Source organism: Cervus canadensis, chromosome 9, assembly GCF_019320065.1.
Source record: "Cervus canadensis isolate Bull #8, Minnesota chromosome 9, ASM1932006v1, whole genome shotgun sequence".
NCBI lineage: Eukaryota > Metazoa > Chordata > Mammalia > Artiodactyla > Cervidae > Cervus > Cervus canadensis.
The window spans coordinates 14,053,669-14,063,908 of record NC_057394.1 but is presented as its reverse complement, the minus strand read 5'-3'; the positions used below and the strand labels follow the sequence as shown (position 1 = coordinate 14,063,908).

General features: G+C 43.6%; 1 protein-coding gene across 6 annotated transcripts in view; it reads right to left on the bottom strand.

The window, feature by feature from the left end:
• LOC122447477 (ATP-binding cassette sub-family C member 4-like) overlaps positions 1-10,240 on the bottom strand; it is a 1,659,665-nt gene that overhangs the window by 1,643,626 nt on the left and 5,799 nt on the right. For all 6 annotated transcript variants that reach the window (XR_006271252.1, XM_043478127.1, XM_043478128.1 and 3 more), the window contains exons 2-3: positions 9,326-9,436; positions 8,655-8,775 (exon numbers count right to left, since the gene is read on the bottom strand). Coding sequence is in view for 5 of the 6 variants with exons in the window: in XM_043478127.1 (XP_043334062.1) it covers positions 8,655-8,775; positions 9,326-9,436 (232 nt within the window). In the remaining variant the exon portion in view is untranslated. The remainder of the gene's footprint in view (positions 1-8,654; positions 8,776-9,325; positions 9,437-10,240) is intronic.

The following is a 10,240-nucleotide window of genomic DNA, read 5'->3' as shown; positions in this document are numbered from 1 at the left end:
ATTGCTGGGTCATATGGCAGTTCTATTTCCAGTTTTTTAAGAAATCTCCACACTGTTTTCCATAGTGGCTGTACTAGTTTTCTTTACCTTAAAAAATATATTCTAACTTTGCCTAATGAAAAAGCCAAGAAACAAAAACCAAGAGCAATAAGCACCTCTAACATTCAGACTATAGTCTTTGAATATCATTTCACACTAAAAGAAGCCAGGGCTGCTTGGAGAAATGGATGATTCCAGGGCTGGAGCAAATGCTGTACAAAATGAGCTAGAAACATCCTCTCACACCAGGAACCAAAAAACAAAACAAAACAAAAAATCTTGCAAAGACTTCTAGAGTATGTGCAAAATACTTAGGACCCAACCTGAATAGACCCCCACTGTCCAAAGATTGCCAAAGGTTGGCACAAGTGTAACAAATGAAACGGACTGAAGCAGATCAGAAATGCTCAAATCCATGAGCTCAAACTGACATTCACAAAACCAAAGCAGACAACAATAAAAACTCACCAGCCCCAGAGGAGAATCACCTCATCATTTTGAAAACAGGTTTTAAAAAATGAAAAACATTATTTTCCCCTACTCTTCCTATAAATACTATAGTTCAGGGTTAACCGAAGAGCTTAGAACATACCCATTTTGCAACCTTTAATGAATTAATGGACCTTGAGAGAGGATCATGAATAGCTCCTAACATCTCACACACACACACAAGATGTTATGTACCTCATAAGGGAGGTATACAACCCTACCTCCTACATAGATGAAAGGGGTGAAGAAAATTCAAATGAGTTATATCAAACCTCTAGATCTAAACACCAACTAAGGTGTCAGAGGAACACGTTAACTGACACAGGGGGAGAAGCGATCAGCCAAATCCAGGCTGTGGGAATCTCTACAGGACAAACAACCTCGAGATGCAGGGTGGGGGGGGACAGAAAAGCAATCTGTATAACCTATGTCAGCCAAATGCACCTTATTTAATATTGTTTCCAACAGCAAGAGGGGCAAAAGACAACTGTGAGTTCTGGCTAGATACTGATGATATTAATTTTAATATTTATGCATAATAACAATAATGTTTATACTAAATATGTTCAGTAAGGGAAGATTCCACATCTTTTAAAGATACATACTAAAATAATTATGGATAAAAATGATATGATGTCTTGGAACTGCTTTAAAATAATCTTGGGAAGTGAGAGTGAGTTTCAGATGAATCAAGATGGCTCATTATGGCAACTATTGAAGCTGACTTAGGGTGACATGGGCTTCCCTGGTGGCTCAGCTGGTAAAGAATCTTCCTGCAATGCAGGAGACCTGGGTTCGATCCCTGGATTGGGAAGATCCCCTGGAGAAGAGAAAGGCTACCCACTCCAGTATTCTAGCCTGGATAATTCTATGGACTGTATAGTCCATGGGGTTGCAAAGAGTCAGACACGACTGAGCGACATTCACTAGGATGACATAGGGGCTTATTTCCCTTTACCCTTCTGAGTTCCTAGCTGAGGATCCCTGTAATATATGACAGAATAACAAGAGAAAATCAAACAGAAGTTTATTAATATGTACATTTCTGATACACATGCGAAATATCAAGCAGAGCTTACTGACTCCCTGAAATGGCCCAAGCCACCACCTTAAATGCATCTCCAGCTAAAGACAGAAGAAAAGGTGATGGGGCACCTATGATAGGTTAACAGGAAAAGCAGCTTAAACTAAAGCAGGGTTGGGTGTGTTATGCAGATTTTCATCCTTCTTGAAGACTGTCCTTCAGCAGGATCCTGCTGTGATTTAGAGCCATCCTTCTTTTTCCGGTACAGAGAGGCAGACACCTTTACAAAGAGATGTTTCCTTATCAATGTAAATGTCCCTCACAGGAGAGTAACTTTTACTCTGTCTTCAGGGTTTCTCCTGTGTCTATTTCTCAAAAACTGAATCAACTCACAACAATCTTTCTGCCAGAGAGCCCTATTCTGCAGTGACACATTGTGTTAAACTTTCATTCTGTTCTATTTTTGCATTTTTGAAATGTTCTTAAAAATCTACAGGGGCGGGGGGGAAACTATAGAAAGCAGTTGACAGAGGAGCACAGACCTGTTGCTAGAAAAACAGCTCCTCTTGGCTCTGAGCCTCAGTGGAGGCTGTGGGAGGAGAGACCAGAACACAGAGAACACGGATCTAGGAGTCAGAACACTGCGCTTCAGAAACCAGGTCGGCCACCTGCAAGTCACATGACCCTAAGCCCATCATGTGCCCTCCTGGGCCTCCAAGTCTTTATCTGTGAAAATACCCACCTTGCCTCCCTCAGAGGAATCCTGGGACAACTAAATGAGCTATAACAGCTCAGCAAGCTCTGAAACTGCCAGGGTTATCATTACTTTCATTATTAGAAGTGCTGGAAAGACAACTCCTCTATTCTTAATGGCAGAGGCTGGTTTCACAAAAGGCTTGGAAAACTCATTGTTGCTCACAGGCGATCATAGTGGAAGAACTCTTGAAAAAGTCATGTGTAAAAGCCAAATTTTCTAGACTGCAATTAAAGTTTCACTTCTAAGCATATTGCTAAAATTTTTAACCATTATAAATGCAATCTTTTAAAAAAGAGTAACCTACTTCCATGACTACTTAAAGAAAATGGATTGAGGGGGTGGAAGGAACAAGTGAAATAGGTGAGGGAACTTAAGAGGTACCAATACCAAGTTGTAAAATAAGTAAAAGGGAATCGGGGGCAAAAATAAATAAATAAAATTTTTAAAAATGAATAAAGCATGGGATTATAATATACAACATAGGAAATATACTCAATAATATTGGAATAACTTTATATGGTGACAGTTGGTAACTAAACTTACCATGTACTCTATAAAATATTAAGTCACTAACGATGTATACCAGAAACTAATATAACATTGTAAGCCAATCATGCTTCAATTTTTAATTTTTTTTTTAAATTTTACATTAAAAAATTACTTAGAAAAATAAAAGAAAATGGATTGAAAACCATCACCTTCATTTATAACTCAAGGTCATCACTGTGGATGACTAACACCTAATGGCTAATGCTATGCTCTCAAGAACCAGCAGGGCACACACAGCAGGTCTGCTCTGCAGGTCCATGTCCACTTTGCTCAATGTCCCCTCCTCCTCTCCCTTGCTGTGTGGTCCTCAGTGGTAGCTCTCAGCTCACAGTATCTTTGCCACCAGCAGACACTCCTTAGGCTCCTCTGTTGAGCAGAAGTGAGGGACACATGGAAGAAAGGGTTGGGAAATAAAGGCAAAAGCCCACTACAACTCTCGGGGAACCAGGCCTGAGTCGAGGCACAAAGCGCAAAGAGGAACTCAGAGGATTCTGTTTCCTTCCTGTGCATCAGTTGAGCTCCAAAGTGAAGGTTTACACACACATGTGCTTCCCCACAGCCTCCACCTGGACCAGAGACCATCAGTAAAAGTGGCCTCAGACAAAGGCCAAGTGTCCGGACAAGGCTGGGCCACATCTAAGGGTCCTGGGAAAAGGATATAACTCCCGGCCACACCTCCCCTCTCAGGGGAGACTGGGTGAACCCACTCTGGCTCTCTGAGGTCACCCCTCTTATACACCAGCAATGGAGACCTCACCTCAGAGAGAAGTGCTGATGACCTGGGGAGGTGGTCTCTGTGTCTCTGGCCCAGGCAGAGACTTCAGGCTGGAGCCCCACCCTGAGGGCCCCATGCAGGTGGATTCCTGTCCTCCCCACCCAGGGTCCCCGTGGAGGTGCACACAGGGGCCAGGGTGCTGGGAACTCTCTGCCTGTTCTGTTCTAATTAGCATTGACCTGCAAGGGCTCCACAGCCTGGTACCTGTTTCTGAGTGGTAGAGATACTCCTCTGTTCTCACAGGACAGAGGTTTTCATATTCAGAATCCCAAGAGCCTCACCCTGGACTCTTAAAAAAAAGCGTCACCCTGCTTTTTCCCACTGGTGCCTCTACCTGGGAGGCCCTGCTTGTGCTGTGGGAGGAAAGAGCACACTGCTTGGGATCATGGATGATCCACGGGGCATTCTGTGCACCTGGGGAATTGAAAGAGGGCTGGAGGTCACAAAGGAAACATGTTTGTGTTTTAGAAAATCCTGGGCTGAGTTTAGATCATTCATTATCTAAAATATAAAGACCAACAATCAGTACAGATAGATCACAACATGGAAATTTGCTTCATAAAATCAATTTAAGTAACTAGTACTGCTACTGCTACCAGTCCTAGCAGTGCTACCACACAGAGGAGCCCCTACGTTCAAGGTCCTCTGCTCCCTCTTCTCCGCCATGACCACCCAACAACCAAGCTCCTAAAAGAGGGGCCAGGGCTCCACCAGTTGCACCTTATGCAGCCCCAGGCCTGGCCTTCCTGGATCCCCAGCAGGAAGTATTACTGGGGCTGGAAAACTTTGAAATCAACACTCCCAGCACCACAGTGGAGCGGATTCCCTCTCAGGAAGAACCGTAGATTCTGGAGCCTCTCCCTCTATGTCTGCTTCTCCTATGAACTGCCACAGCCAAGACCTGGGACTCATATTAGGATGGGATCCATTCAAGGCTTAGCGACTGCACCTAAGGAGCCGACAGGCCGGGACAGCGAGAAAAACCACATGGGCTATGCTTTGACACCCACTTGCCTTCAAGCCTCTTTATCATCTGGTACCAAAGAGAAACTAGAAAACCAGGGACAGCAGAGAAAGAGCTGCTCCAGGATACGATCCAACAATAAACCCAGAGGCCACTCATCCAACCAGGCACCTGGCATGAGCCACACCTACACAGCAAGGCCCCAGGGTTTCCAGACAAGCAGAACTCAAGAGAACTCACCCAGGATGGAAACCTTAATGGAGGGTGCATGAGTTCTCCACAATTCATGGTGAAGCTGGAGCTCCTCCCCATTCGGGGCTCTGGCCTGGCTGACCTGGCCCATGGGGAGGGGGCAGCCCAGGGAAGGGAGTGATCCTGGGAGCTCTGGCAGCTCCAGCCCAGACACAGGACCCCAGGTTCTGTTCCACAGTAAGGGGATGATCCTTTCCTAGGAAAGCAGTTATCATATGTGACCTGGGAAAGTCAACAATTACTTGCTGAGCAACTGTCAAATGTCATGTTATTCTGGGCTCCAGTCCAAATTTGAGTGAGTAAGAGTCGTTCAGTCATGTCTGACTCTTTGGGACCCCATGGACTGGACACTGCCAGGCTGCTGTGTTCATGGAATTCTTCAGCAAAGAATACTGGAGTGGGTTGCCATTTTCTTCTCCAGGGTATCTTCCAGACGCAGGGATCAAACAAGGGTCTCCTGAACTGCAGGCAGATTCTTCTGAGCACCAGGAAGTTCAGTTCAGTTCAGTTCAGTTCACTCACACAGTCATGTCTGACTCTTTGCGACCCCATGGACTGCAGCATTCTAGGCCTCCCTTTCCATCACCAACTCCAGGAGTTTACTCAAACTCATGTCCATTGAGTCGGTAACAACATCCAGCCTTCTCATCCGCTGTCATCCCCATCTCCTCTCACCTTCAATCTTTCCCAGCATCAGGATTTTTTCCAGTGACTCAGTTCTTCAAATCAGGTGCACAAAGCATTGGAGCTTCAGCTTCAGCATCAGTCCTTCCAATAAACACTCAGGACTGATCTCCTTTAGGATGGACTGGTTGGATCTCCATGCAGGTCAAGGGACTCTCAAGAGTCTTCCCCAACACCACAGTTCAAAAGCATCAATTCTTCTGCACTCAGCTTTCCTTATAGTCCAACTCTCACATCCATACATGACTACTGAGAAAACCATAGCTTTGACTAGACGGACCTTGCTGGCAAAGTAATAACTTTGCTTTTTGATATGCTATCTAGGTTGGTCATAACTTTTCTTCCAAGGAGCAAGCATCTTTTAATTCCATGGCTGCAGTCACCATCTGCAGTGATTTTGGTTCATGTACTATTGAAGCATGGCTTAGAGAATTTTGAGCATTACTTTACTAGCATGTGAGATGAGTGCAATTGTGTGGCAGTTTGAGTATTCTTTGGCGTTGCCTCTCTTTGGGATTGGAATGAAAAGTGACCTTTTCCAGTCCTGTGGCCACTTCTGAGTTTTCCAAATTTGCTTGCATATTGAGGGCAGCACTTTCATAGCATCATCTTTTGGGATTTGAAATAGCTCAACTGGAATTCCACCACTTCCACTAGCTTTGTTCTTAGTGATGCTTCCTAAGGCCCACTTGACTTCACCTTCCAGAATGTCTGGCTCTAGGCAAGTGAACACACCACTGTGATTATCTGAGTCATGAAGATCTGTTTTGTATAGTTCTTCTATGCATTCCTGTCACCTCTTCTTAACATCTTCTGCTTCTGTTAGATCCATATCATTTCTGTCCTTTATTGTGCCCATCTTTGTATGAAATGTTCCATTGGTATCTCTGATTTTCTTGAAGAGATCTCTAGTCTTTCCCATTCTATTGTTTTCATCTCTTTCTTTGCATTGATCACTGATGAAAGTTTTCTTATCTTTCCTTGCTAGTCTTTGGAACTCTGCATTCAAATGTGTATATCTTTCCTTTTCTCCTTTGCCTTTGGCTTCTCTTCTCTTCTCTTCACAGCTATTTGTAAAGCCTTCTCAGACAACCATTTTGCCTTCTTACATTTCTTTTTCTTGGGGATGGTCTTGGTCCCTGCCTCTTGTACAATGTCACGAACCTCCTTCCATAGTTCCTCAGGCACTCTGTCTATCAGATCTAATCCCTTGAATCTATTTCTCATGTCTACTGTATAATTGTAAGGGATTTGATTTGAGTCATACCTGAATGGTTTAGTGGTTTTCCCTACTTTCTTCAATTTAAGTCTGAATTTGGCAATAACAACTTCATGATCTGAGCCACAGTCAGCTCCCGGTCTTCTTTTGCTGACTGTATACAGCTTATCCATCTTTGGCGGCAGAGAATATAATCAATCTGATTTCATATGGACCATCTGTCCATATGTAGATGTCCATGTATAGAGTCTTCTCTTGTGTTGGTGGAAGAGGGTGTTTGCTATGACCAATGCGTTCTCTTGACAAAACTCTGCTAGCCTTTGCCCTGCTTCATTCTGTATTCCAAGACCAAATTTTCCCGTTACTCCAGATATCTCTTGACTTCCTACTTTTGCATTCCAGTTCCCTATAATGAAAAGGACATCTTTTTTGAGTGTTAGTTCTAGAAGGTCTTGTAGGTCTTCATAGAACCATTCAACTCCAGCTTCTTCAACATTACTGGTCAAGGCATAGGCTTGGATTACTGTGATATTCAATGGTTTGCCTTGGAAACAAACAGAGATCATTCTGTCGTTTTTGAGATTGCATCCAAGTACTGCATTTCGGACTCTTTTGTTGACTATGATATGGATACTCCATTTCTTCTTAGGGATTCCTGCCCACAGTAGTAGATATAATGGTCATCTGAGTCAAATTCACCCATTCCAGTCCATTTTAGTTCTCTGATTCCTAAAATGTCGATGTTCAATCTTGCCATCTCCTCTTTGACCACTTCCAATTTGCCTTGATTAATGGACCTAACATTCCAGGTTCCTATGCAATATTGCTCTTTATAGCATCGGACTTTACCTCCATCACCAGTCACATCCACAACTAGGTGTTGTCTTTGCTTTAGCTCTGTCTCTTCATTCTTTCTGGAGTTATTTCTCCACTGATCTCCAGTAGCATATTGGGCACCTACCAACCTGGGGAGTTCATCTTTCCATGTCTTATCTTTTTGCCTTTTCATACTTTTCATGGGGTTCTCAAGGCAAGAATACTGAAGTGGTTTGCCATTCCCTTCTCCAGTGGACCACATTTTGTCAGAACTCTCCTCCAGGAAAGTCTACTCTTAAGAGACATTTCTAAGTATAAAGACAGATCAACTTAAAAAGTATCCTCAGTACATGTTTGACTTTATCTTACAATCTATAGACAATACATTAGAATATGTAATGAATCCATACACCTTTTCTAAAGGAATACCCGAGACAGAAGCAGCAATAAAGTTATAAACGACAGTCATCAATCAGATGAAATAATTTAGATGAAGCTTGTCTCTCTCAAAGAGATGGGGACTGGGCAAGTGGTCAGGAAGGAAATACAATGTGCTTTTAACTTTGTATGAAAAATAATGTTCAGTTCCATGTTGTTGAACATAGGTCTGTTGTTGCCACATAAATCCTCTACTTCAAATTACTGTCTGAATGCTTTATTAAAACTCTGCTTCTGGCCTTTGTTTTGGAATCTGTTACGTTTGTTGCCATCTCCTGACCGCTGTTCTCTGAAGTTTACTTCCTCCAAACTACAGGACACATATTCCCTGAGGTTGTAAGATCACTCAATATTTATATTGAGCACCAAAAACATCCTAACATGGTATAAAATATCTTTCCAGTGCTGCTATCCTTCCATTACACTCTGTTTTAATCAGTTAAAAGAAAAACAGTAATCTCCAGAGGTCAAGTCCTTTAAGAATCTGTCTAATCGAAAGATAAATACAACTGTTGATCTACATCATGATTCCTAGATGAGATTTACCCTTAGACCTTAAACCACTGTCCTCTCCCCACCTCAGTCCATCCATCTCAGGACTGACCCACATATACTCAAAGTCAATGCACTGTATGGAAAAGCTTTTACCTCAAAAAATGTTAACATTCCCAGAACTAAGTAGGATTTCCCGTAACACTTTATGATTGCTTTCACTAAAGAAGGCTCCCGCGCATCTTTCCGGGCTCTCAACACTTCTTGATCCCAGTACCTGCGGAGAGAAACAACGCACCGTGAAGACCAGCCCTGCCATAGAAAACAGGGGAGGGGACAGAGCAGAAGATGAGCCTTCACTACAGGGCGCTCTGTGGGGCCCCATAGATGCTGGCTAACTGCTCACAGGGCTCCCGAAAGATGAGCGGAGCAGACTCTAAAGCACAAGGAAAAGCACCAGATCAGGTCTTCAGAGAAAAGTCCCAGATTCTAGAAACAAATTCCTGCTAAGCATTGCTGAACTCACAGGTCATGAGCAGCTCAGAACGGAGACACTGTCCTCCAGGGACCCCACCTCTGGGGACAGAGCTCGGCCTCCAGGGCCATGGCTGTGGGCTCCCTCCATGTCCACTCACACAGGGAACACAGGCTCCCCCAGCCTCCAAAGTGGGCTAAGCCTGGGGTCAGCATGAAGGGGTGAGGGTTCAGGGTCAGGGAAGGAGGCTCAGAAGAACCCAGAGGAAGGCAAAGGCCCCCTCCCCACAAGCCTTTAGCCCCATGGAGAAATTCTCACTCTTCTAACCATACTCCCTCCTGCCTGTGCTCACCCTTGCAGCTCTTCTCCAAGGTGCTGGGAGCGATCTTCCGGAAGCACTGAGTACAAGTCATCTTCTTCTAATTTCCGTTTATGACCAATTTTAAACAAGGGATTTAGCCACCTGTTAAAAATTAAAAGGAGAGTGACATGTATTCAAAATACATATCTTTAATTAGAATCCTACATTCATGGACATTGTTTAAAAAAAGTCTACATTTTAACTATACAAAGATGTAGGGAGAAAATTAGACATATGCTTACAAACACATATATCAGGGTGTCAATAAGTCACTCTGGCTTACACAGAATATAACTTAACTAAAATACCCTGTTTGTGGTCTACTGAACATACATTGTACGTCTACTTTAATTATTAAGAAAAATACATTTAGAAATCAAGATAATGTTACCTTGGTTCAGGAGCACAGAATAGAGCTGAATGGCCATTGTGGATAAGGCTGTAGATACGTTTCTGTATTACCAAGCACTTAAATTTTCTGAACTGTATCAGACTCAAGGATTTTGCTGTTGTTGTTTAGTGGCTAAGTTGTGTCTGACTGGTTTTGTGACCCCATGGACTGCGGCCCTCCAGGCTCTTCTGTCAATGGGATTTCCCAGGCAAGGATACTGGAGTGGGTTGCCATTTCCTTCTCCAGGGGATCTTCTTGGCTCAGGGATTGAACCCGTGTCTCCTGCACTGGCAGATGGATTCTTTACCACTGAATCACCAGGAAAGCCCACCAGACTCAAGAATGCCTCAGTCATATTCACATAAGATGCAACCTTGCAGTCTCAAGACCTCCCTAGTTCAGCTAATAACACAAAGGAAATTTTACAGGGGATCACGTCACAATACACCACCCTGAGTCCAACAGGCTCTGGACTCTGAGCTCCTTACAGCCCTGTCAGACAACCCTCACATGAG